This window comes from Zonotrichia leucophrys, chromosome 3 (assembly GCF_028769735.1).
Source record: "Zonotrichia leucophrys gambelii isolate GWCS_2022_RI chromosome 3, RI_Zleu_2.0, whole genome shotgun sequence".
NCBI classification, from domain to species: domain Eukaryota; kingdom Metazoa; phylum Chordata; class Aves; order Passeriformes; family Passerellidae; genus Zonotrichia; species Zonotrichia leucophrys.
In genome coordinates, this window is record NC_088172.1 from 49,497,134 (window position 1) to 49,524,798 (window position 27,665).

General features: G+C 44.0%; 1 protein-coding gene across 4 annotated transcripts; it reads left to right on the forward strand.

Moving 5' to 3' along the window:
* Positions 1–162: 162 nt before the first annotated feature.
* Positions 163–27,624, forward strand: MYB (MYB proto-oncogene, transcription factor). Of its 4 annotated transcripts, XM_064706928.1 has the most exons (16): positions 163–334; positions 3,916–4,033; positions 5,668–5,739; positions 6,394–6,486; positions 6,881–7,101; positions 8,622–8,859; positions 9,630–9,710; positions 10,111–10,215; positions 11,548–11,805; positions 12,847–13,212; positions 14,720–14,862; positions 15,474–15,588; positions 15,679–15,804; positions 16,482–16,592; positions 17,224–17,331; positions 26,919–27,624. In XM_064706928.1, the coding sequence occupies exons 1-16, from the start codon at positions 312–314 to the stop codon at positions 27,033–27,035; spliced, it is 2,295 nt and encodes a 764-aa protein (XP_064562998.1). In that variant the 5' UTR covers positions 163–311; the 3' UTR covers positions 27,036–27,624. The 4 variants fall into 4 exon arrangements, with proteins under 4 accessions (XP_064562998.1, XP_064563000.1, XP_064562997.1 ...); XM_064706930.1 differs by lacking the exon at positions 12,847–13,212; XM_064706927.1 differs by lacking the exon at positions 10,111–10,215 and having other exon boundaries at positions 185–334.
* The last annotated feature ends 41 nt before the right edge of the window (positions 27,625–27,665 follow it).

Here is a 27,665-nt window from a genome sequence, read left to right on the forward strand (position 1 = left end):
CCGTGGGGCGCGCGGCCCCGGTCCGCCCGCCCCGCGCCCCGCCGCCGCGGCACGGGCCCGCCAGGCGCCTGCGCACTGCAGGGGCGCCAGATTTGGCGGGAGGGGGAGTGTCCAAGGGCCCTTTGTTTGATGGCATCTCTGTTTACAGAGTTTACTCTTTAATCTCAACCTGTTTCCTCCTCCTCCTCCCGCGGCTCCTCGGCACTCCCGTGCGCGGCGGCGGAGCGCCCAGGCGCAGCCCGGCAGCAGGGCGCGGCGGCGGGCGCGGGCTCGGTCTCCCCCGTCCTCCTTCCCCAGCGGCCGGTACGAGGATGTCCCGGAGACCCCGGCACAGGTAACCCGCTGTCTGCGGACGGGGACGGCCGGCTGCGCTCCGCGCCTGTCACACGGGGCGCGGGACGGGAGAGGGGGAAAGCGGCAGCAGGCAGCCGGCTCGCCCGGCGGACGGTTCTGCATTCTGTTGTTCAGCCCCCCGTCCTCCGCGCACCTGGCGTACTCCGCCCCCGGTGCCGGGGCGCTCTCCTCCTCCGGAGGAGCCGGGGGAGCTGCAGCCCGGCGGGACGCGCCGCGGAGCCGCCGGTGCCGGGGTGCTCGGGCCCCGCGCTGCACGCCGGCGGGGGGCCGGTGCTCGCCGCCGGCGGGAGCCGGCGCCGAGCCCGAGGGAGCTGCGCGCCCCGCAGCCGCGAGGCGGGACAATGTCTGGCGAGCTCGGCGGCGGCAGGTAGCGCGTCCCGTCCCATTCATTCATTCATTCCCGGCTGGGTGAGGCGACAGGTGGGCGGCGGGTACGGGGACTCGGTTCGCTCCCTCGACTTTTTGTTTCCTTTATTCGTGCGGCCCTTTCGCCCTTGGAAGCGCGACTCTGGCCTGAGTGGCTTAGTTTTTTCCCGGTATAAGCCGCTCGGCACACGCCGGAGCGCGGCAGCGCGGGCGGGGGGCTGCGGCTCCGACGGAGCGCTCGGCCGGAGCTGTCACCGCGCCCGCCCGCCTGCCGCGCACCCGGGTCACGGCGATCCCTGCCACGCCGCGCCGGGGGCCGGGGCCTCGGTGCCCCGGGGGCGGCGGAGCGGACGGGATGGGGCGGCAGCGCCGCGTGGCCGCGTTCGTGGCCCCGCTGCCGCGCGGGCGCACAGAACGGGGTTGTTGTCTAATTAGCTGGGGACGGCGGGCCGGACACGTGGAGGCTTTTTTCTCTTTGCAGCCCGGCATCCTCCCCTCCTCCCTCCCCTTTGGCTGGCTGTGACAGGGGAGAAGGTCGCAGCGCTGCCTGTCGCCTCCCGGGAGCCAGCCCCGTCCGGAGGGACAGGGCGCTTGGTGGGCCCTTTCTAAGGAAGGGGGGCTTGCGGTGCGGGAGGAGGCGGTGAGAGCCGCTGGGCGAGCGCCGGGCTGTACTTCTGAGTGTCAGAGCGGGGCTGTCGCTAGAGCTGGCGGTGAATCACCCGGCCCGTGTCTCCCGAAAGAGAGGGACAGCTACCGCTGCCTCGCGGGCGCCTCCCGCCGGGACACGGCCGCGCTCGGGGCTGGAGGCCGGGGCCGCTCGGTGCCGTGTCCGCCTCATCCAGCGGGCGCCGGCCGGAGCGGGCGCGGGCTCTGCCCCGCGGGGCTGGTGCCCGAATTCCTTCAATCACGGTAACACCAGCGAGTCGTTTCCTCTACACCTCCTTTTTTTTTTTTTTACCTTTTTTTTTTTTTTTTTTACCTCTCCCTTTTTTTTTTTTTTGCCTTTTCCCCCGTGTATCGTTGCACAAGCCGGTTGCCTGGGCGAGCAGCGCAGCGCTGATGGGCGGCCGGGAGACTCCCGCTGTCCCGGCCGGGCGGAGCACCGTGCTGTGCCGTGCCGTGCCAAGTCGCCTGGGGGGACGCTTCAGGGCTGCGGCCGGAGGTGTAAAATAAAGTTTTAGAGCATTGCTGAGGGCCAGGTTGACTGAAGAAACTACCGAAGAAAGTCCCGGAATCCCCGGGCACTTTTCTCCTGCTGGAGAACGCAGGTAGTACAGTGAAGTTTGCTCGGTTCTGCGGTGCCAGCGAGGCCCCAGTCATTTAAATAACCCTGTTACAGAACTGGCCCCGCACTGAAGTCCTTAAACGTGTTGGCCGCTGGTGCTGTGCTGCTGTTGCAGAGCGGCGTTTCCCTGCGGCGCAAGAAGCGCCGCCGATGGATGGGTACCTGCTGCTTGCCGTCTACGGAAAACTCATTTTCAAAATGATACTTGGAAACTGTGCCACAAAACTTCCTTTGGCATATGGGCAGCGACGCAGCTGTCTCTGTGTGTCACTGAGAAAAGTGAATCTGCTCTGAGCGGCGGCTGGGGACGGAGCCGCGCGTGTGGCAGCTGGAGCGTGGGAGCTTCTGCTCAAGCACGGGAGGCTCCAGCTGCCAGCGAGGGGTGCGTGCGGAGCGGGAGCTTCCATCGGGGCTTACTCCCAGTGCTTATGGGGTCTGGGGAATAGGGAGTGAGTGGCGGGGCTGCCGGACTGCAGCGCCGTGGGCGCGATGCGCTGGGTGGGTGAGTCAGGGGCACCCGGCAGAGGCTGCAGGATGGCCACACACACGCACCGCAGCAGGCTGTGGAAAACTTTTTACATGTAGCATGTAAGCATGCTCTTTCATGGCACAGGCTAGAAAACAGGGTGGAAGATGTAGGGTGTGATTAGCCCAGTGCTTTTAAAGAATGTATGTTCAGCAGCTTGCCTTTCGGAGGTGTTCGCATCTTGACAAACAGTAACCGTGCCTCACTGCAAATTAATTGAAAGTAATCTCCTGAAAACTGGTTAACAGCATAAACAGCTCCTGTTAATTTTATTACAAAATAACTTTATTTTAATGTCTTAGTCATACTTTTAACATACCACAGCATGCCAGACCATCAGATATATCACAGTTTTTAATCTTAATGACACTGACCCCTTTCTAACACTCATGGCTTGCAGCTCTTAGCTGAAGTATCAGAACTGCTGCACATACCTTAAAAGTAAAATACTGTCCGCCAGAAAGGCATGTCTTGTTGCAAAACACTCTTTTAGATTTAGTTAGAGAAGGTGCTAGGTAGAGAAGGTGCTGTTTGTGAAAAGAGTCATGGAGTAGATACCCATAGATAGCCTCTGGGGAAATCCCTTAGTCATGAATTAGGTGAGCAGGGTATTTCAAAAACAGTATGAGGGATTTAGAAATAGACTAGAGGTAATAAACTTATAGAAATGGAGACTACTGAAGGGCTCAGTCATTCATTTGTTGGTTGCAGGATTAAACAAACTTGTCTTCAGTCCTTATCTGTCCAAACCCATAAATGGAGGGCATATTTTATATTAGAGCTTATTGCATGTTAATGCTGCCACTTACTGTCTTTACTTATTATAAAACCTTGTGCCTTCTCATATAGGGCCCATAAACATTTTCTCAAACAAGGTTATTGTTTAGCTTTTTGTTTTGCTACACAGTCGGTTTTATTTTGGAGCAGTATAACAATCTGCTGTATTAAACATACAAAAACACTAATATTTTTCAGAATGTGTATGGCATGAGTTAAAGATCTTAAGTATGTACTCGTGTACTGGACACAGCCTCTAGTTGTCTTTATTGTCCCAAACATTGTATTTTAATTTGAAACCTTCATTGGTTGAAAGTTTGCCAAATGTGTAATTCACCACTGATCTAACATTAGGAGCAGGTCTAAACATGCACAGTAACACGAAGGTTGCCAGCCCTTTCCCTGTATCTGTGGATACCAAAAACAGCAGAACCAGTTCAGAATACTAGAACAACAGAATGCAGAACAAAATCTTGTTGTGCAAGTTTTAAAACTTTTATCTGTGTAACCTTTGTAAGGATTGTAGTGGGGGGGGGGGGTTGTGTTTTGTAGTTAAGTAGCTCAAGTCCTCATGCTCCACTCTGTCTCGCTGTGTTTCCTTTTGCAGTATATATAGTAGTGATGATGATGAAGAAGATGTTGAGCTCTATGATCACGACTATGATGGTCTGCTTCCCAAGACTGGAAAACGCCACTTAGGAAAAACCAGGTGGACCCGTGAGGAGGTAAATCCAAGTTCATTCCTCTCCTGCATGTAAAAAGATAAGAGAGAGCATGGATCACATTCTTCAAATTGCTTCATGTTCTTTACCATATTGTTAATATACAAACTTACTTCAGTGACAGTCCCATATCTGAGGACAACTTTTTTGACCCACTAGCTATATTCAGTGTTTTATTTAACTTTGAGCATAGTTCTTACCTTTTAAATAAAACATATAAACACAACTTTTTAATTTCCACCATGCTGTGTGTTAAAGTATGTGATGTGTGAATCTCTGTGCAATCCCTGTTGGGGGTTTCAAAGCAGATTCCAAATCACCTGTAGCAGTGCCTCATTGTTGCTACTCTCCTCTTTCTGTTTGGAAACTGTTGCTATGCCAGAACCCGCGTGTGTGCAGTGTCCTGCAGCAGCAAACCACTGTGGCAAAAACTGCTGCAGTCCTTCTGTACCACTGGAATTTTTCACTTTAATTGAACTGTTATGATTCCAAGTGAAACTAAAGTAAAAGCTGGAGGGGACAGAAATCCAGCAGTACCAAAACTGAGCGTTCAGGATGTATTTTGCTTTTCGAGGTCAGAATTAGCTGTGACACCCTTGTGTTGACTTTCTGGGGAAATTGTGGTATCTAACTCCTCTGCCAGATGGATCTCCTTTTGCTATTTAACTGGTTTGAGTTTGTTGTGGAATACATTAATACAGTACTTGAGTTATGTTTTGACTTTCTCTTCTCTAACAATGTGTATTGATGTAAAAACAGTGGCGGGTCACCCTTGCAAGCTTTTATTTATTTATTTTAAATCATAGTCTGCCCTTGCAAAGGTGGACGTGGTTGTGATGTGGCCAGGGAGGAAAGGATGGCCATGAGGTCCAAAGGCCATTGTCCTGTTGCATGAACTGGGAGCATACTGGGAGGTGCTAACTGGGGAAGGAGAGGGCTGCTCTTCTCCTCTTATCTCCTGGGGCATTTCTGGTTGGTTTTACTCTATCTTGGTCTTTCCCAGTACATAAGACTGGTTTCTTTTGTCTTTAGGGTCTATATATCTGGCCTTACCATTAAAAAGATTGGGCCAAATTTTTTGCTATTTACAGGTATGCAAAACTCCCTCACAGAGAGCAGGAGCAAAAAGGAGCTGTTAGTTTTATTGTGCATTTATTGTAGGTGGATAGGCCATGAGCAAGTTACTGGAACTCCCATTACTTGCAAGACATGTAAAGCTTAAGGCTGTGATTTTCAGAGGTGCCCAGGTAGCTGAGTGCCTGAGTGTTACTGAATTTCAAGGTTATTCTGATGCTTGGCATCTAATCACCCATTTCCTCCTGTAAATCCAGTCCAAGAATAATAGCTACAGTGCTTTGATGAGTAAAATGGGAATGTATATTGTGAGTCAAAGAATTGCACAGAAGTCAGTATTTCTCCTGCAGCACAGTAAAGAACCTACTAAAATCCAAAGGAGTAGAAAAATCTTATGCTCTAGGAATTAAAAGCATGTAAAGACTACATACCCTCCCTTACACTCAGAAAGCAGAAGTAGATGCATAAGAAGCTACAAGAATGAATTAAAAAAAAAATTCATTTGGATAATTTTAATAATAAGATTGCAGTATTAATTATCTCTGGGGGGGTTTATGATTCAGGATGAGAAGCTGAAGAAGCTTGTGGAGCAGAATGGCACAGAAGACTGGAAAGTCATTGCCAATTTCCTTCCTGTAAGTGGATATTGGTTTCTGTTTCCAGGCTTAGTAGCAATTCTTTATCAAGGGGTTTCCTTAATAAAGGGGAAGGGGAGTGGTTGCTTTATAGTTACATTTTCAGGGGAGATATAAAACTTCCACAAATTGAGACTTTAGAAATGCAGTTAGATTACTGTGGAAACCTCTGCATTTGTTTTTCCTTTCACTTCTCAGAAAGGGTTGGAAAAAAACAAGCAAAAATGGGGGATGGTGGGGACTTGCACTGTAGATGGTCAATGTGACAATGAAACAAAATGTCTCAGCACAGCTGAAAAAAAATAACTTTGGTAAATTGGAAGTATTATTTTGAAGAAAATTTCTTTGTGTTTGGCTGTTGCTGAAATACTGCATGTGAAAGCATGCCAGATATTGTGCAGATGGGGAAGATAAAATTTGTGTAGTTTTGGTGATGGAGTCCTCAATGCAGAAGTGATGGAAACCTTATCTATTCTGTGAGCAAATGGATAGTTGACCACCTTCTTCTCAGGCGTACTGTATCACTCTGTGATGTTTAGTAGTCTTAGTTGGTAGTGAAATGCATCAAAACAACTGTATGTGAATAAGAGCATTCTCACTCTAAATCATCTTTTCTAAAGAATTATCCACTTTGTGTATTTCACATTTCTCTAGAATCGGACAGATGTTCAGTGCCAGCACCGATGGCAGAAGGTACTAAACCCAGAACTTATCAAAGGTCCCTGGACTAAAGAGGAGGATCAAAGGGTAGGTAATCAGTTTTTCCTTCTGTCTGATTAATGCCTTACGAGCAGATTTCAAGTGTTGGGGCAAAACTACTGGAAACTTTGGTGGTCTCAACATTATTATGGCCAGAGGCAGATTGTATTTGTGTAGTGCTTTCTAAGTTTGCTATGAAAATAAATTACTGTTGCTTTACAACACTGTAATGTGGAGTTGCAGTCTAGAAATGCCTTAACTATTACCAGATTTTTCCTTTCGGGTAAAAATATGAATGGGAAGTGGGGAACCTTAATTGCTGTTAGTTTTACTTTGGCAGTTTTGAGAAATGTTGTCGAAAATATTGCTTCACCACAGAAAAAATGTCATTGATTCATCATGCATCATTAAATACAGGCAGTTTTTATGTTCTTCTTTGAAGGTAATAGAGCTCGTGCAGAAATACGGTCCAAAGCGCTGGTCTGTCATTGCTAAGCATTTGAAGGGAAGGATTGGAAAACAGTGCAGGGAGAGGTGGCACAACCATTTGAATCCAGAAGTGAAGAAAACCTCCTGGACAGAAGAGGAAGATAGAATTATTTACCAGGCACACAAGAGGCTGGGAAACAGATGGGCAGAGATTGCAAAGTTGCTGCCTGGACGGTAATGACATATGCTTTTAGCTCTTAAAAAAGGAAAAAGCTGCAGGTCTGAGCAGTCTGTTTTGGTTGCCTCAGGCTGCACTGTATAAATCGAAAAAAATTTGGAATCAAAACCTGGGAAGCCAGTGACACACCAATGTGCTTTTTTCTCAGTGAGGAACTTCACTGGTTGGTTAGTACACGCAGCAGTGTGCTATTTTTTCAGGCTTTTAATGTTTGCCACAGGTAAAAAAGCCAGTAAGTGGAGCAAGACCATAAGAGTTTCCTAAATGTCTGTGCAGTCTTATTTGTGCCTGTGATGACTGTCAAAATTTAAATCAATTTAACAGGGAAGGATCAGGGCCTGCAAATGGAACATAATTTACATTCAGCTAAGGGTATGCCTTCAACATGAAATCCAGTCTGTTTATTCAAAATTATTTAAGAAAGGCTTCTTCAACTTTTGTAATTGCTCTTGAATCATCCAGATGATTCTGACCTGTTAAAAAACCCTGTGTAAAGTAGGAGAAACTTTTTCCTCACACTCTGGTCCTGGAAATACTTGTCTCACTGAAAGCTTTTGTATAGCTTGTATATGAACTCAAAGATTCAGTGTCTTACTTGCTTGATTAAAAGTGACTCAAAATGTGGGCAAGCAAATAATGTAAGCAAAGGAGAGGTTTCTCTTCCTTCTTTTCTTACTGCTATTTGATAAAACATCTTCAAGACCTAAATATAAAGCCTAAGATCATGATAGCCATTTCAGCAATCATTCCCTGGCCTGCTTTCACCTTCTACAAGATAACAAGAAAGAAATTAGCCCTTGGAAGTATTTTTGTGGCTTTCACACATCACAGATACTACTTTGAATGATAACATGCAGTGGTGATGTTTTTCAAATAGCAGAGCTGTTTTAAAATGTACTCTCAAAAATCTCACAAAGTTGGTAAATTTGCTTTTCCTGACACACATATGTGAGGATTTCAGTCTCAGTTTTTCTGCATGTAAGAAAAATCCCAGCAGTTTTGTTTACTGAGTTTGTATGTACAGCATGTTGTTGCTGCTGTCTAGGTGACCAGCTGGAAAATTGCTTGGAAGTTAGTCTGTTCACAGCTGTTCTCCAGTCTTTCTTTCCAGCAATGACACAATAAGACTCCACTGAAATATTAAGAGATAAGATGATGATGTTGGCATTCCTTTAGGATAGCCTCAAAGGGAAGTTAGCCTTTGTTGTCTCCTCACTTCATTGGAATGAGGTGAAGATGAAATTAGTAATTTCTTACAATTTGAGGATGTAAGTCACGAGAGATTGCTGTAAAAAAGTATGTAAACAACCGTATCCCGTTTTTCTTTTTCCCTAACCTTTATACTGAGCATCTTTCCTGAGAAGCTGGGAGTAGCATCTGTAGTGATAGGAGGAAGGTCAGAGAAGAGCTCAGGGTTTAAACAGAAATGCTGGCAGCAGTTCCCTGCCCATTTGACCTGTCTGAATTGGAAATGCTCTTATTTGAAACTCCTCGAGCGCCTGCATTTCTGTTGCAGAACTGATAACGCTATCAAGAACCACTGGAACTCCACCATGCGCCGGAAGGTCGAGCAGGAGGGCTACCTGCAGGAGTCCTCCAAAGCCTGCCACTCCTCAGCAGCTGCTGGCTTTCAGAAGAACAACCACCTGATGGCCTTTGCTCACAGCGCGTCGCCGCCCGCGCAGCTGCCGGTGGGCAGCCAGCCCCCGCTGGGCAGCGACTACCCCTACTACCACCTCCCCGAGCCTCAGAACGTGAGTGCCTGCCCGTGGCTCTGGGGAGGGGGTGCTGCTGCTGCCTCCTTGGACACATGGGTGCAGCTCAGCCAGGCCTGCCTTCAGCTCGAAGGGTTTCCTTCGTCCTGGTGGACTTGGATGTGTTTGGTGTCAGATGAGGATTTCTTTGACTTTGTGAAAATAAGTACATTTCAAACTGGTGGCATTCAGGTGGTGGAACTGGGTAACGCCTTGGGAGCAGTTAACATATTTCTTAGAGTTGGGAATATTAAATTTCTTGAATATCAGTTGAATCTGGTTAATTCTGTGTTCCATGTCAAAATCTCCCACATTCTCTTTAGTAGTATTCTGTTTGTGTGTGGGTTGCCTGTCAGAACCAAGTGAACAAGTATTGTTTTTAATCAGATTTCTTTTCTATTAATGATTAATAATGAAACAGGCTCCTGCTTCAGACAGTTGCATTGTAGAGTTTTAGATGATAATAAATTGCATCTTTTGCTTTTTCACTTCAATTTAGAAAATCCTTACAAATGTGTCTATAAATTATTCATCTTTTCTCATTCAGGAAGGGTAAATATTTCATATATGAATTTTCTTTCTTCCTCTCTAATGCTTGCAGTCATATTCCTAAAAACGTGATTACTTTTCTTGTAAACATTTTTATTTTTTTGTTATTTCATCTCAACAGACTACAAATATTCTACCTAACACCAAAGTATGTTTAACACAAATTGGCAATGCAAGCAGATAATATGATGGAAGTAATAAATTTTTGCTTTTTGACCTAGGTTCCTGGTCAGATCCCGTATCCAGTCGCACTGCATGTAAATATTGTCAATGTACCTCAGCCAGCTGCTGCAGCTATCCAGGTAGATAACTTGAACCTTATTTCAAGAGTCAATTTCTTAAATGTTTGATAAACTAAAATGCAGACATCATGCATTAAGGAAACATTTTAATGTATTAAATGTGGTGAAAAGAGAAAATGGGGAAGGTCGGGGAGTTCTAACATGGCTAGTAACTGCTCCTTCTGAAGTGGATTTTAAATGCAGTAGTTGACATCTGGTGTGATGGCCTTCACTTTCTCCATTTCAAATGTCTATACTGAAATTCAGCAGAGACTTTGGTGGTGGAAAACACAATTGACATTTGTTTCATCTTGGAATCTAATTTGGCTGTTATAACCACAGGTCGGCAAACCACGAGCATTTTAGTTGCTACATCCTATCAGACCTTTATCTTTTCTTTTCCCTTAACTCTTAATTTCAGAGACACTATAATGATGAAGACCCTGAGAAAGAAAAGCGAATAAAGGAATTAGAGTTGCTACTAATGTCGACTGAGAATGAACTGAAAGGGCAGCAGGCATTACCAGTAAGATTGTCACTGTGTGCTTGGATGGAGGGATAGCAGCCTTACCCCAGTGCTTGTCTTTTTAACTTTTTACTCCCCCTCTGCCTTCAGTACTAATCAAGGCTCTATATTTCCGTTTTAAAAGGATGAAACATAGCACATATGTAATCTGTATCTGCTTTGTAAATTCTTTTGCTGAAAAAAAATCAAAAAATTTTGCAGGTATCTTACTCTGCAAAGTGGGAGCAGGATTGGGCTCCGTAACATGATGTAATATTGGAAACGTGATGATTGCACAAAAATTGAAAATCCTACAGACCTTTGATCAATAACAGGATCTGTGTTTCTGAAAGTGTGCAATGGTTCATGTGATGAAAATGTAGTGCCTGTGCATTAGATTTTTCTTCTCTGTTGCATTCTTTCCTTCTGCTGTGTTTTATATACTTCGTAAGCTTCAGACTTGGTGCATGTTTGAGAATTTGTTTTACTCCTCTGAATAATGTTAGATTCTTCATAACTGCATGTGTGGAGCAAGTGCTGGCTATTACTGAATTCTCATACTTGGTTGTATATGCCATTGGATGTTAATGCGTGGAAGCCCTTGTGTAACTACTTAACACCGTCGCCAAAGCCAAGAATCCCAAAATCATTTTTGAAGATAGGTGATAGCCAGCAGAATCTTCTTTTTTTTTTTTTGGGCAATATTTAAATGATTAGCAAAAGAACTGCATGCATGATACGTTAGTTTGGCCACTTTTTAACTTTAGTTGATGTTTTGCAATTTCTTCTGTTGCATGATCACACTGGAAAGAAACTTCTGTTAATTTGTTCTTCTGCTTTCCTAACCACGTTGATTTGACAGCCTCTTCATTGCATTGGTGTAAGCTGTAGCATTAGACAGGGATAGCAGAAGAAAAGGAGATAAGCAGACAAAAGCAACTCTAACTCTAAAAACTTTTAGCCTCCTACAGTGCTGAGCACTCAGTAGGGAAATCCTGCCATTTCTTGCTTCTTACAGAAAAGGACTTGCAGACACTTTTTGAGCACTTGGAGTAACAAAGTATGAATTGATTATGTGCTAGTAATGACATATGCCTATAATCCTGGAAGTAAATTGTGAGGTAACTTTGGGATAACAAATACAATGCCAGTATTACTTAAAACAAGATCTTGCACTGATGAAAGGAAACATCTTGACAATTGTTTCATAGGCATAAGCTTTTAGATGATGATGCAACTACTTTTATCTTTCCTCCAGTGGCATCTGACACCTTGTGCAATTTCATTGCTAAGTTCCTTCTGCCTTTCCCCCCTCCCTCTTCTTCTTTTTTTTTTGCCTTCTTCTTCCTTTAGACACAGAACCACACATCAAACTACCCCGGCTGGCACAGCACCACAATTGCTGACAGTACCAGGACCAGTGGTGACAGTGCACCTGTTTCCTGTTTGGGGGAGCATCACCACTGTACTCCATCTCCACCGGTGGATCACGGTTGCTTACCTGAGGAAAGTGCATCCCCTGCCCGGTGCATGATTGTTCACCAGAGCAACATCCTGGACAATGTTAAGAATCTCTTAGAATTTGCTGAAACACTCCAGTTAATAGACTCCGTAAGTAGACTCACCGCCTCAGGTGCATTTGTGCGTGGTCAAGGAGTAAGGGGTGAGGAGCTGGGATTGTCCTAAATGTGATTGTTGATTTTTTCCCCGAGTAACTTCGAGTTGCTTCAGGATCTGAAACTTATCTTCTGACATGACAAAATGCAGCTGCTTGTAAATGAAGCCCTCAAGCATGGATGCGTATGCTTTTTTTGGGTGTCTCCCTTTCCTGCTACATCTTGGAAATGAGAGTGTGAGTTTCAGCAAGGTGCACAGTAGGAGCTTGAAACAATCTCTCAATTTTAAGTCTCCTTAAAATACAGTCAGAGATACCATGAAAAATTTTAAACAATGCGATCATATTTACTGGTATTTGAAGTGACACATGCCGTAGGTTTGGGTGTGGCCACTCATGTAGCTGCATCATCATCTAGAATTTTTAGTTACAGCCTCAATAGCTGCTTTTCAAAGTTTAAGGGACTTGTCCTGGTATATGTGAAGGACGGTAAGCACACATTTAAATGTCAAGTATCTAACTGACATTGACATGGACCTGTTGTCATTGTAGTCTCTTGGATGCTACATGTAAAGTAGCACATTGAATTACGTTTGTTGGTGGCAACCTCCTTCAGAAGCAGAGGTGTCTGCTTCATTCGGTATCATTTCCCTTTCAGCACATCCAGAGCAGCATTGCATGTTAGGAGGAGGCCAGCCTTGGTCTACAGCACACATTTTTTTGTAACAAAAGTCACCATCATCATACCAAGCAGAAAACACTGTGCAAGCAAATAGTAAGGACATAATTTGACTCATTTGTTAGGGACTGTTGCCAGCAACACTACTAGGATGTCAGACAGTTTGATAAGATCAAGGTATGTATTGAAAACACAAATTGTGTTCACAGTGTTGCTGCTCCCATGAGCAGGGTCAGGCTGAATTGAACTGGGGAAGACTTTGTTGTTGTTGTTGGTTACAAACATATCCTAGCGCTGTATTTTCATGAGGTGGCACTATGCACTGTCTTATAGCTCCGTGCCTCCCACGTTGTTTCAGGATCCTTCATCATGGGGTGATCTCAGCACTTTTGAATTCTGTGAAGACACAGACACTCCGGCTAGCAGAGCTCCCCCAGGCAAAGCCGCACAGCTTCAGCAGAGAGGGGCCAGTGCTTGCAGACCGCAAGGACAGCCCACCACAAATTTGAGCAAAGTCATGTCGAGTCAGGGCTCTCTTGGCTCACCAAAGACCTTATGTGCCTCCCAGGGCAGCGTGGCTCCGTGGCTCCTTCTTCGCAAAAGGAGAGAGCACTGCGGCCCCTCAGCCAGTGGCCACGGTAGCGCCTTGGTCCGAGCTGATGCCAGCAGCTCAACTCCTCCTAAGCGCTCCCCTGTCAAAAGCCTGCCCTTCTCTCCCTCGCAGGTAGATCAAGACTTCTGCACAGATGTTACTAATTCTCAAAAGTCACCCCAGCCTTAACAATTTAGAAACTAATCCTTTGGAACAAATGACTAATTACCGTTGTGCTTGTTGATTTCACTCCGTGTTTGAATCTTCTCACTGCTCCTAGTGCTCACTGCTGAGTTTAGTTAATCAGCAAGCTAACTGTTGATTTTTGACTTTTAAATTCAGCTGTGGGGCATGGTTTTTTTTGTTTTGGTTTTTTTCCTTTTTGAATCTTTTTTGTAGGGGAGTGTGACCCCTTGCTTTATTCTTGCTGCTAACTCGAGCTACTAGAGTTTAACATTTCTGATCATCTGTGATACTTTCCATCTCTGTCCACTTACAGTATGATTCATTGACCTAGAAAACCCCAAACTACATTTAAATAGCATTCAGGTTGTGAGACAAACTGACAACAACCAGAAAATTCAAATCACACTTGCCATCCTCTGCCCAAGCCATGAGAGTTGGAATAGGAATGAGGAGGAAAATGGCCTGTTAAAATGGCCTGGTTCAAATTCCCGATGATGGTTGCTTTGTTTCACAGCTGTAGCACTATTTAAAAGTGTTTTGGATTTTTTGTTTGTGTGTGTTGGTTTGCTTTAGTCTTTGATGTCAAAGAAACACTATTTGATGAAGGAAAAGATTTCATGTAATGATTTCTTGCTGTATTTCCCATTACCTATTAGCTATTTTAATCATATGTCATTTTTCCAGTGAAAGCCAGATTTTCTTACATGCCACATTTTTATAAAGTGACAGAATCTCGAAGGGAATACATTGAATTGTTGTCAGAATAAAGGATACCACTATGCTCACAGATTTGTAGACTAGAAATAGAAACAATATTTTAGGTTACTAGGTATGATAAGAACACATGCAAGAGCAATTTTCTCCAAACAAATAGTGCTACCTCTTTTTCAGTCAGCTGTTTCCATTCCAAAGTATTCCACGCATCCGTCACAGGTGCCAGCTTTCATTTTATACTCTGAAAAGGAAGTACTTTCTTTTGAGAGAGATGATAGGAAATTTATTTTCCTGTCATCAACACTTTCACTGCCCTAAAAGCTCCTAGATGCCCTGTATAAATATTTGTGGAATTTAACTCTGTTTCCCGTGGGTTTGTTTTTAAATATGCCTTGCTCATTTTCACCCAGTTTCTTGGGCACACAGGTCTCAATTAAAATTTATTTGGAGAAAATCCAAATCAGGCTCTGAAAGTGGTGGAAAGATTTTCTCATTGGAACTGAGTGTCATTTCCTTTAGAATTTCCCTCTCAAGCTTCCTGAGCCAAACCATTGAGTATTTTTTCACAATGTAGTCAGGTAACCCACATACCGCTACTCGTATCATAGGGTCAGGAACGTGACTTGTGTCAATCACAAGAAAATAATTTATTTTTCTTTTGTTGAATAACATCAGCTTAAGAGTTCAGCCATGTAATCTGGATGTTTCTGTTAATTTTTTCTTTCTTCAACACGTGCAGTTCCTAAACACCTCATCCACTCACGAAAACTTGAACCTGGAGAACCCTGCACTTACCTCCACGCCGGTGTGTGGCCATAAGATGGCAGTTACCTCCCCGTTCCACAGGGACCAGGCTTTCAAAGCTCAGAAGGAAAACCATGTGTAAGTCTCTTGTCTTATTGAACTCCCAAGGGGCCACGTCTTCACATCTGCATGCAACCAACGTGCTGGGTCAGCTTTGTATGCTTTGGGCTGTGAGAGGGTGGGTTTAAGTTACATACAGGAAAAGAGTTCTTCACTGAGAGGGTGGTGAGGCACTGGAGCAGGCTGGCCAGAAAAGTGAATGGCCTATCCATGGATGAAGCCCTGGGTAACTTGATCTCATGGAAGGTGTGCCTGGCTGTGGCAGGGTGTTTGGAACTAGATGATCTTTAAGGACTGTTCTAGCCTAAAGCATTCTATGATTCTCTGCTTCCTGCAGGGTTGTTTGCTCACACATTCAGATTTTTCTTAGTTAGGAGTAAAAGTTCCATTTTATTACTATTGGGGTAGGTTATTAAGCCATGCATATACGTTCACCAGTTTTTAAAATAAAGCCATTACACCTTATTACAGTCAAAGAGATGTTCTGCTGTAAAAGCAAAAGGGATTATAGGATGATAGGGAAATATTTTCCAAAGTCTTACAACAATACTGCCTCTATGCATGCATTTCTGTAAAGAGCTAGTATTTCCAAGCATCTTCCTTTAAAGTTCCTCTCCTTCTTTTTAAAGTTTCAGGACTCCAGCAATCAAGAGGTCGATATTAGAAAGCTCTCCAAGAACACCCACTCCATTCAAAAACGCACTTGCAGCTCAGGAAATCAAATACGGTCCTTTGAAGATGCTGGTAAGAAGGAAACAATGATAAAAGTTGCTTTGATATTAGTGCAGAGGGATGTTCTGGGACTTGGATATAATGTTTCTTTCTTTCTTTCAGCCTCAAACTCCAACTCATCTTGTAGAAGATCTGCAGGACGTTATCAAGCAGGAGTCGGAGGAATCTGCAATAGTTGCTGGGCTACATGAAAGTGGACCCCCTTTGCTGAAGAAAATCAAACAAGAGGTAAATCTCAAACTTACCTGAGGCAATTTAATTCAGAACTCTTTGCTGAGAAACTTATAGCAATGCCTTTTCTATTAAATAGCTGTGTCTGTTTTTCTTTCATGTGAGCCCCAAGATCTTAGTGTCGGTTCCATATAGTACACTAGGCATGTGTAATTCATCTCCCATTGATTTCCATAGAAGTCTTTCTGCTGTTTTCAGCAGGGGTTTGCTTGGGCCGTTCTAATGCAGTTTTCGTTTGAAACTTAAAAAGAAAAGAAAAATTAGACATGAATTTGGATTGAATCTTTCAAATATTGGTGAAAAGTATAGAAGAACCCCATGGGGACCAAACTCCATGGAGTGACTTAGAAACCTGAACATTTGAGGACATTGCATTATATTACTTTGTCACTAAAGTTCTAAAAATACATTTATTCTCAAACCTTTCTAGGGGATTAAACTCCTGAATACTGACAGAGCACTGAGTGCAAGTATTCAAAGTTTTATTAGATGGGGATTTTTTTGGAGAACCTTGAACTTTTTTCTTCTGCAAAGAGCAAGGCTGCTGTAAAAGATGTTACTGTAAACATGCATTATGCACCTCTGTGAAGAATATTTGTTCAATTTGTTAAGCAACTGACAGAAATCTCCTGGTCAGTTATGTGGTGGTTGAATCATGCCTTTTCTGCTTTCAGGTGGAGTCCCCAACAGATAAAGCTGGAAATTTTTTTTGCTCAAATCACTGGGAAGGAGAAAACCTGAACACTCAGCTCTTTACACCTGGGTCTGCTATGGAAGATGTGCCAGTAAGTTTTCACACCATCAAAGGAATTCTTTGTTTTACATCCCTGTTCGATTCTTAAATGCAAGTGAAAGAGAATATTTTTTCTGATTTTCTTCACAAGAAGGTTTTATTTCTTATTTCTGTGTCATTTTCCTGTACTAAGCATAAAAAGCAAAATGCTACTCTTAATTATCACTCTGATGCCTATAGAAGGTTTCAGAAGTTGCAGTCATTTTGCAGCCCACATACTTTGGAGGGCATGCACTTGAAGGATGCCTGCACCTGTGTGCAGAAATTACTGACGAGATCATGGAGTTAAAAACTGGTGAAAGAGAGAGAGACAATCTCTCTTGGTTTTTGCAAAGGAGACCTTGCATGAGCACAGTTCCCTTTGCATTGCCAGGGCTTATGGACTATTCAGTGTTACTCTTACTCTTGAACTTGGATTTTCACTGGATGGAAGACCTTTGCACAGGGCAATGCTCCTGCAAAGCCAAGTCCCAGGGACACCAGGCTGAGGTCTGCTCCTCATCTGTGGCTGTGCCCAGTGTAGCAACTTCTGCACTCAGCCTGAGTTTGCTTACAATGCATTCCAATTCAGGTTGTTCTCATGAGTTGCTGAAAACCTTTTTCTTTTTTCTTTTTCTGTTCAGAATCTTCTTACCAGTTCCATTTTAAAGATGCCTGTGTCTGAAGATGATGACAGTTTTCACAAAACAGTTGCAGTACCTAGAAACAGGCCACTAGCTAGTCCTCTACAGGTAATTATTCTTTGATAAAAGTATATAAAAATACATATATGAATCCATATATATATATATATATATTATATATATATATTATATTGATTTCTCACAGGCTGATTTTGGGTATGGAAGAATGAAATGTTCAGATGAATGTGGCTGAGGGTCTCCCTTTGCCTGTGGAGCAGGAGGGCACAGTGGCTGCAGCAGAGCCAGGAAGCCAAACAGGGCCCAGCCCTGTGTGTGGGGTGTTGTAACTCAGCTGGGTGCAGTGTGGAATTGGTAGGACTGAGAATTAACATGGACCAAAGGATGTAGGCTTTGGTCCTACCTAGGACCAAAGACTATAGGCTTCTTGTTGGTGGCACTGCTGTTTTGGAGATTTTAGTAGTGTGTTGGTGGTGGCCAGAGCTTGTGACTGGCCTTGGGGTGAGAGGAGAGGCTCCAGCACTGCCTGGCTGGCGCAGGTGTGGCCAGTGCTGCCCATTCAGCCCAGCACCAGGATGGCCTTTCCCCAGTGAGGGCTAAATGTGTAATTGTTGTAATGTCAGTCACATGTGAGGCTGGGGTTTGTGTGTCTGTGCTTTTGCCAAGTGTTACCAAACACAGACATTTGCTGTACTTAAAACAGAGCTGCTGCACAGGGGCTGATCCAAAGCCCACCAAAGTCATTAGCAGCCAGTTTGGCAGCTCTTGTGTACTTTAGGTGAAACCCACAGCAAGTCATTCAGAAAACAAAACATAATTTCTGTATTTCCAAGATAGATGACTAAGTGATTTTGTAGCCCATCTCCACATGGAAGAAATAAAGGAAAGTGTCTCATTCCCCAGGGTGAGTCACTGTCAGGAAGGAGATTGTAACTCCATAGTTCCTGACTTTCAGACAGATAGTCCACGTGGCTAATCCTTTCTTTCCTCCCTCTTTCCAGAATTTACATTAGGGCTTATTTACAGTAGGAAGGAATGAGTAAAGGCTGGTTTTGATTAGGCATTTCTAGCCAGGCATTAAAAAAGGAGATAGTAAAATTTTACACATCCCCATTTGGCACAGTTTGCCATGGAGTAAGCTTGTATTTTGTGCTGCAGAATCATTTGATGAAAAACAGCTTTGGAGAGCAGGGACTAGGACTCCCCTTGGCGTGGGGGTGTCTGTGGGGGCCAAAGACTCAATATTGTTTATCTGCTGGTCCCTCATGAGCCGTGTTTCTTGGCTGCACTGTGGTAGACAGCCAAGAGAAGGGTTTGCAGGTCCACTGCCCCTGATCTAGGGCAGTATATAGGGGCTGAACTCAGATCCACCTCATGGCCAAGGAGCCTGGGTCTCCAACTTTGCTGGAGCTCCCTGGTGGGTGTGTGGGAGGACGCTGCTGGTCCCCAAGAGCTCAGCCCTGCTGTGTCCCAACAGCCAGACTCTGGCTCCTTCATATATTTAGGACAAGATTTTCAGGTAGCTAACAGCATGGGCTGTGTGTTGTCCTGTTAGTGGTAGTTGCCTGCACTCTGGCTGTAATAAAAGAGAAGGATCTGAGAGGTCTGTAAAATAGGATCTTTTGATCTTTGGTGTACTGGTGTTATGTTTCCTGCTATCTAAAAATATTTTCTTTACAAGCTGCTATAACCGAAAGGGCTTGTTTAACCTTCTGTCCTCGCTCATGCTGATTTTGTTCAGGAAGTTTACACGAGTCAATTTGTGGATCATTCTGGATTCAATTCTTCAGTCCTTGCTCAGGAAAACCATGTTAAAAGTCAGGTATGCTCATTGTTTGGATAAAGAGGACCTTTTCTTAAGTAGGAACTGAGTTAAAAAGGGCTTCCTAACTCCTCTCAGTGTTTAAAGTGTGTTGAACTGAAAGAAAAAGTAGTTGTAAAAAGCCCCAAAATGAATAGTTAGTAGGCAGCTTCTTGGTGTACTAGTACGAAGGTAAAATTGTTCTCTCTGCTGGTGGAACATTGAGCTTTTCAGCTGAAATGTAATCTTAAATGAAGAATGAGGCTTGGGGTTTCTGTGATGGTGGCACAGACAGCTTTTTCAGAATGAAATGCAGACTTTTTCTAACAATGCAGTATTGTCTGCCAATGGCTGCACTCTCTGGCTGGGACTTGGTGTGGTGGTTAAAAGGAATGGTAAAGCTGCTCGGCTTCATGTCAGAGGGGAGCAGTGTGGCTGTGTGCAGCTCCGAAGGGATGTGTAGTCTGGCTCTGCTTCACACCAGAAACTGCTGCTGCCCTGTCCCTGATGCTTCCCCTCCTCCACCCCAGTGTAAATGGGCCCATGTGCCTTGGGCATGGCATGTCTAAAGGGTGCAAAGCCATGGAAAAAGTTTGCCTTTGTGCTTGTTGTTGTTTTTACTGTTTGCTTTCTGTCCATGACCAGAGTTTATCACATTATTGTCCTGTGCTTTCTGCCCTGCCTGGTTCAGAGTTTGGTGTCTCACCCTCCTACATGAGCACATGCATGGACACAAACAAATAACTGGACTAAATCCACTGATCCCATGAAAGCAGACATTAAGCATGAGGGAATTCATGTGGGTGAAATTTAATTGTGTCTGCATATGTTGACATTGCTGCAGTTAATATTTTGGGCCTGATCCAACTATTCTTACTTAGGCAAATTCTCATTGACTTCAGTCCAAGAAAGAATTACAGCAATCTCTGTGCCTTGGGATCTGTGCATGGAAAGGGAAGAGAGAAACAAAGACAGCACTAAACTTAGGGGTTTGTTTTAATATGTTTGGTTCCTAAAATTCCATTTTCTTTTAAATTTGAACTTGGAAAAGAGGGAGGCAGTATATTTACCAGCCCACAGTTTTCCATTGCTTTAATAATTTGCACTACATTTACACAAAGATATTTGGCTAGGGATAAACTGATCAAAATCCTTGATTACTTATTGCTTTACTGTTAAACTCCAAAGGCAAGAGGAGAAAATGTTCAAACACATCTCTAATGATATTTTTTACTGCATTTGGGTACATGACTGATCATATGCCATTTAGTAAATAGCAGCTGATGACCATATCAGATAGCACAATATGATTCACCATCACTTAGCAGGAACAGCATGTTGCATCATTCGGCATGTGAGGTCAGTTAGCTCCAAACTCACTGGAATTTGGTGCTGTCAGTGTTATATAGAGCAAAGGGAGGAGAACCCTCTGTAGACCCAAGAGGCATTTGGGCTTTATCCTCATTCAATCCCCTGATAAGTTTCCCCAAGACATTGGATGTAAAGGCAGTTTTGTGTAAGGCCTTCCTGGTAAGGTGTGGAGGTTCAGCCAGCTCTTCTGTCCTATGTGACAAATCTCATGGTTGTGCATTGATTATTATCAGACTGGCAGGAACAGGAATATCTCACCAAACCCACATGTTGCCTTGAGGTAGACTTGCTCTCCATTGCATGGATCCTAAATATTTCTGCTTTGCATGCATGGGGTTAGTTAAAACCTGTATTTTTGCACCCTATATTTTTGTCACTTAGCTGCATGTCAGGGAGATTTTGGTCTCACTAGCAACTTTTCCAAGGGTTAAGACTTTGAGATAACATCCTCCAATACCAAGACAAAAAGATGATCTGTACTGAGCATGTGCTTGAATTTTGCCTTGTAAGAGGTTACATAAAAACCTCTCTGTTTCTGGCCCTTCCTATGTAAAAGTTAAATTTTATTTCACATTATGTTCCATAGCAGTAGCGGTACATAAATCAAACTGTCCTAACATAGACATTTTAACAGATAGAAAAGTAGGCTAAATCACAGACCTTCCACCTAACCCTGCAGGCTATCAAAAGACACCATGAAATGGAGCCTTTTAAGAAAATAGCACTGCTTTGATATCTTCTTCCCCCAGTAACAAAGGAAACAACACAAGGTAGAAGCCCTGCAAGCTAAAGAGAATGTTCTTCAACCCCTAGCTCCTGTCACTTTCCATTTTTTTAACCACAGACTGACACATTTCAGCTCGAATTTCCTGACTTTCAGCGGTTTATGTAGCCATTTTCTTCAAAGAGTAAGTTTAAAGGATTTTAAAACAGTTACTTGGTTAACCTTTTTTCAAGTGTTGGAGCTGTCATGAAGCTTAATTTTCTCAGTTAAAAAAGTGAAATGTTGTTTTATTTGCAGCTGGTTGTGAGACAAAATGGCCAGGAAGGCAGCATGGTCTCCTACAACAGCAGGCTTTCTCTGTTTTTCCTCCATGGCTTTTTGGGGCAAGAAGGTCCTGAAATCTCATATTTTTCTTTGTTTAATGAAGGGAGAGGGGGAAGCACGCCGTGTTTGAGATTTGCACAGCAGGGGAAGGTACCCCCACAGGTTTCTCTCACTGGTGCTGCCCCTTCTGTCCCCATGAGTGATGTGCACAGGAAGGAGATACGCTTGCCACAGCTGAGGGAGCCAGAGAAGGTTCAAAGTTACAGGCCAGTCATTGCAGGTTTTCCTCCCGGGTCAGCACAATTTGAGTTGCAAACAGATTGGAAGTTACAGCTGCCCTGAGCTGGTGATGGTCTCTCAGGAAGAAAAGTGACAACTTAACTATTAGGCACATAGCAGCAATGTATTCTGATCTGTGGGGGGGAAAAAAGAAAAGATTACTGGAGAGGAGAAGACCATGAGTTGCAGATGTTTAGCCCACTTCCATATCTTGTCCATTCATCTTACTTGGAAAGCTCATACGTCTTCAGCAGGAGTTTTACCTGAGCAAGACCTTCAGGATTAAATGCCATCAAATAGCTCTTTCTAGCTCTGGTATTGTGCTTCTAAAAGAAGCTAAAAAGCTGGAGCATCTTATTCTTTCACATTTAGCAAGCTGTATTTCTAAGTAGCTCGGAAAGCCCCAGAGTTTAGAAGTCTGGCTGTGCCCCAGAGGAAAGCCAGCAGCAGGGGTAGAAATAGTGGTCTGTCTTTGTCGAATGAGAGAAAAAAGTAATTTATGGTCACTTTAGTTTTTAATTAGTCTTTACTGTCCTGCCAGTTCTGCATCCTTACAGAATAGAAAGCCATGTTATTCATATGCTGTCTATTGTATTCTGCTAGGAGATGGTTTTGTTTAGTGCATTGTTTTACTGTTTCAGGAGTGCTGCATTTTTGTTGCAAGCCTTTTCAGTGGCACATTCTGCAGACAATCTATACCATGTAATCTAAGGGAAAGCTGGCAAGAAATACAGCTTTTTGCAGCAGGGAAACATGATAAGAGACCTAGTAGTCTGAGCATTTAAAATATTTTAAATACACTAGCTTTTTAAAAATTATTTTTAAATACTAGCAATGCTTGGCTAAATTAGTGGTGGTGTTTGTAACACCACTAGCTTTGCTGGGGTTGCTGAAGCTGCCTGCCAGCAGAGCAGAGATGTAAAATCTGTCTTCTAACACAGTTCTTTGCCCAAGGATTCCTACTAGACTTTCATCAGGTTGGGAGCTCGGCACTGCAGGACTGCAGCAGTGTTTGGTTTTGGCATTGGCTTCTAACACAAAAGGTGTTGTAACACAGGAACTTTCTTAAGCTGTAGAGACAGCACATGAAAAGGCAGTCTGGGCTACAAGAGCAGAAGGACTAGTTCTGTTAGAAAAGCACCTTTCCATATTGTTTTCTTCCCTTACTCTGGTCTGTTTTCTCTAGATGGTCCAAGTTTTTTATTTAAGGTGCTTTAACTGGATATCCCAGTTACAGCTTTGACAGTTTGTTTACAGTTCACATTTGCCTGAGGGCAGTTGAAGGCATATTACAGGATAAATAATGTAGTTTTGCTGCCAGGAGAAGGATGTACTGGTAGGATTATTGAGGTTAAAAAAAAAAAAAAGAGAGAAAAAGAAAAGGGACAGGGAGAATGACATAGCTGGAATTGTACCATGGATCTGTAATTTAATCCTATGGGAACTCGTAGTACTATACTTTCTTCTCCCCCTCCACGTCGTGATTTAACTTAAAGAGAGAGAGACTGCTGTGTTTGGAAGAGAAAAATACAGTGGAAGTATTGGCTGAAAAGGTTTAAATTCTTTTAATTGACAGCAAAATGAAGATTGGTCTCCTACCCTGTGAGGCAATGAAAAAATTGTGTATGTGGAAAGAATTTACTCTGGAAATCACTTTCACTTCCCACTGGCTAGGAATTTAAGTGCCAAAACGAACACCTCACTCTTAGATGACTGAATTTAGGCTGGATGAATCCACTGGATTAATTTTGGTGAGGTATGGGTCAGGCCTTCTGGCTTCTGGTTACAAAGATCTTGTTTCCATCCATTGGTTTGCAGAGTTAGACCTGTAAATGTGGTCAGGAGGATGCAATGAGCATTCTGCAACAGGAGTGTTCTGGCTGGGGTTTCTGTGCTGTTTTCCTGCATGCCTGTAGCCTTCTGCCTTGGCTCTCTTTCCTTCTGATAGATCTGTGGGGCACTGCTGTCTGTGGGGCACTGCCACTGTGCTGTAACAGAGCCCTGTCAGTACTTGCAACGCCGGTGTGGAAGGGGGCATTGTGGGATCCTTTTTTACCCTTTTTACAAGGAGATGCCATGGCTGTGTGTGACTAGGCCCTGCAAGGCACTCTGCCTGGGTTGCAGGACCCAGCACTCCCTGCCAGGGAGGGAAGGAAAACTGCTCCCATCAGGATGACTTTCACACGTGCCTCTGGCACTGCGCTACAGGGCTGGCAAGGCACAGGCATTGTGCTTTGTTTTGTGTTGGCTGATGAGAGTCAGGGCTTCAGACAGAAAATGTTTAATAAAAATACCCACTTAAATGTTATCTGAGCTCCCCCAGGGCAGAATGGAAAGCTGTGTTAGTAAATATGCTGCATCAGAAAACACACTCCTTTGGGTCCAATCCTTCTTTCTGCACTAGAGCAGAGCTCTCACCATCATCAATAAGATACAAAGTCAGCCTCTTTTTATAAGTTTGTCACAATAGGGAGGGAGGAAAAAAAAGTGTAAATAGTGTAATTTTCTGGGGAAAAGAATACATGGATGAAAACTTTTCTGTCCCTACAGCAAAGCTGAAGCTGTTTCAAGCAGGCTGGAGTGAGGGGTGGAACTGGTCCTCCTGTGCTGGCTGTGTCTGCTGCCCAGTGCTCCCCGGGGCAGCCAAGCCCAGTGGGAGGGCAGAGGGTTACTGCCTGCCTGAGCAGCTTCTGCCACACTGACAGCAGGGTAAAGATGAAGACCAGGCTTTCCATGGAATGAGTGACATGTAGCAGCCTGCTGAGATGTTGGTGATATCAGGATACTGATTTTTTTTTTTTTCTACTAAGCACATGGCTGTTAATACAAAGAGCTCAGTGTAGATACTAACAATTAAGCCTAATTTATGAAATAGGGACACTCCTTACCTGAAGTTACTTATAGTTTCCAGAAATACATAGACAGACATACTGTGGCAAATGGACTTTTCCTTACATATTTTCAGTTATTTAAGGGACTGCTGATCTCTTATTTCTAGACTGGTGAATTGAAGCTTTGGGGGATCACAGGGAAATAGTGATTAGACACATATTTCTGTCCTTGGAAATTATGGATATATGGCAGCTATCAGGTGCTTTTGAGGTATACAGAACAACTCCAACTTCTAAGTAAAACCAATGGCTTTATACCAGGTATTAATTTGGTTTCTCATGCAAATGCCTCTAAAACAGCAGGGGAAAATATGCACAGGTGCCTGAGTCCCACTGAGGATCAATAGGGAGTTGTAGGTTCCCAGCTTGTGTAGGTGCCTTTGAAAAAGTGATGCTGGAAGCTGTTTAACCAAAACATAAAAGGAGCTGTGGTGTGTTGCATGGGGGTCTGTGGCACACAGAAAGTGTGTCACACCTGCTTTCTGGCATGTGCCCTTGCCTGAGCCACAGCACAAGGTACACAGCTCTAGAGAAGAGGTGTATGGCTTGTCTGTTCACTTCACAAATGCAGCTTTCCCACAAAAACTGCAGAAACTTAAGGATATGAGGCCTGACCTGGTTCTCCTTCAGAAAGGGAACTCCTACTGAAGTTCAGCAGTTTTGCTTGCAAAATGGCATCCAGGAGAAGAGGCAGCATTTGGAGCTTCCGTACAAAGAGAAGAGAAAGCCATGTCTAGGGAAGCCCAGCAGAAGTTTGCAGAGGACTAACACACTTGCTTAGTTATTCACTGGGTTTGTCCCTTTTAGACTGCAAGCCCTCCAAGGCAGGAACCTCGGTCCCTATGTTTGCACTGGTGCCCTGACTAGGGCATGTTACATGAAATTACCTGTATTTCATAGTTGCCCAGCCTTTTATTATCCATGTCTCAGATAACACTGTTTACAGTCAGAAGAACATTCTGTAAACATTTAGACCAAAGAATAATTTAAGGATCCTCTTGCAAAGTTAGCAACTAGAAGTTGGCAGAAAGAGCCATAGGCACGCCAGGACAGTTCTGCTCTTAGCAGATGGTTTACAGTCCACTAATTATGATTCATCCACTGTCCTAGAGGTTGGCAAGGCTTTGGACATCTCTTTAAGCAATGTAGTTATTGTGCTGCAAATATGATCCTTTTCAAATGCAATGGAGAACTGAGAAAGGTTTCTCCTGACTTGTCTTTACTGGTGGATCCTGAGCATACACCTTCTCAGTATTCTGCAGTGCTGAGATCCTCTTGTGGAAGGATAAGCACAATTGTGTGCATTTTTGGAATGTAGACTATTTGTACAGCTAACTGTGTGATAATAGAGGTTTTATTCAGGTCTTACAGAAAGTTTCAGTGTGGAAAGGCAGACACACTGGCTAAGTGAGAGAGTTCAATAGAAAAAAATAAAAGTGTGTATCCTGGTAAATTCCAGGAGCTTTGAAATTTCATTGCTGTTTATAGCTCAAGGCAATGAGAAATGTCTCACATGTGTAGTGAGTAAATAAATAACAGCACACACAGCCCTCTGCAGATAGGTTTATCTCATTCTAGCATTATACTAAATGGTGTCTGCAACCTCCATAAATACCACAAGAAGTGAAATGGCTTGCACGATAATTAAAAAGCTGTTTCTGCTGAGAGTCAGGCCCCGCTCCCTCCTCCTTTGGCAGGGGAGCTGAGCAGTAGGGCGGGCGCTGATCGCTGCCCACAGGTGAGAGCAGCTTGGAGCGCGGGAATCCTCGGCAGCGCTGCGCAGGCTGTGGAGCTTGTCAGCTCCCCTTAGGGAGCTCTGGGACAGAGCAGCTGCATCTTTAGATTGGAGGTTCAGCAGGAATTCGTGCATGGTCATAACATTGAATATTTTAACTGTGCACTGTAGCCTGTCTGTGCTCTGTTGACCATAAAGTTGGCCTGCCAAGTACGTTCTCGTTTAGATGTTCCTAAAGGATTAAAGGCAAGGCTGTAGCTATGGCCTTATAGAAAAGACAGTGGCTGAGAGAGAAGCAGGAAAGTTTGGATCTCCTGTGGTGTCTCCTCTGCAGATCATCTGGTCTATCTGCCCCTGTGGTCACTAACTGAGAAGTCAGGGTGACATTTTTTTGCCTGTTGTGTTGAGATTTCAATTTCTCAGGGGGCAGGACAACATCCCACTGCCTGTTCATGGAACAGTTAATTGTGAGCGTGCCCAGCTTTGGCTGGGACTATGGATAAATCACACAGCATTCAAACTAAATGTGTGTCTCTCTCTCTTGTGATTCAGCATCTGAACAACACCTGGGAGCCGGCGTCCTGCGGGAAGATCGAGGATCAGATGGCTCTGCCAGATCAGGCGCGCAAATACATGGCCACCTTCCCCACCCGGACTCTGGTGATGTGAAAGGGTCGGCGCACAGAGAAGCATTATGGTTCTGAGAACACTTCACCTCCACTGGGAAATTCCTGTTCCTCTGCATGAGAACTTTTCATGAATGGGAGAAGAGCCTATCTTTGTTGTGGTACAACAGTTGGGAGCAGCACAAAGTGCATTTAGTCACTCAGCATATATATTCTTGTTGGATTTCACCCAACTTAAGAGTTTGTGTTTTTTTAATGATACTTGCCTAAATTATTAGGTATTGAGTTTGAATCGGTAATTAATGATCTTAAGTGCAGTCTTATAGTAAAGATAATTTTTCTTGTACTTTTTGAGATCAAACAGACTTAATACACCAGTATTGTTATTTCAGTGATGTGCTAGTCAGGGGTGGGGTTTAGTTTGTTTCTTTTTTTATTTTTTATTTTGTTTTGTAATAATAAAAGAGCAGGTACTCACACAGATATATTTTAAATCACTGAACAAAATGAATTGGTGTAAAATACCGAAGTGAAAAGCATTACTACAAACGCTTGTCTGTGCAAAAGGGGAAAGCTGATCAAGATCGTGAATGCTCCAACATCCATGCCTCTTGAAATACTCCTTTCTGTTTTGGTTCTAGGCCATTATACATTGTGTGTTTCTGTTGGGGGG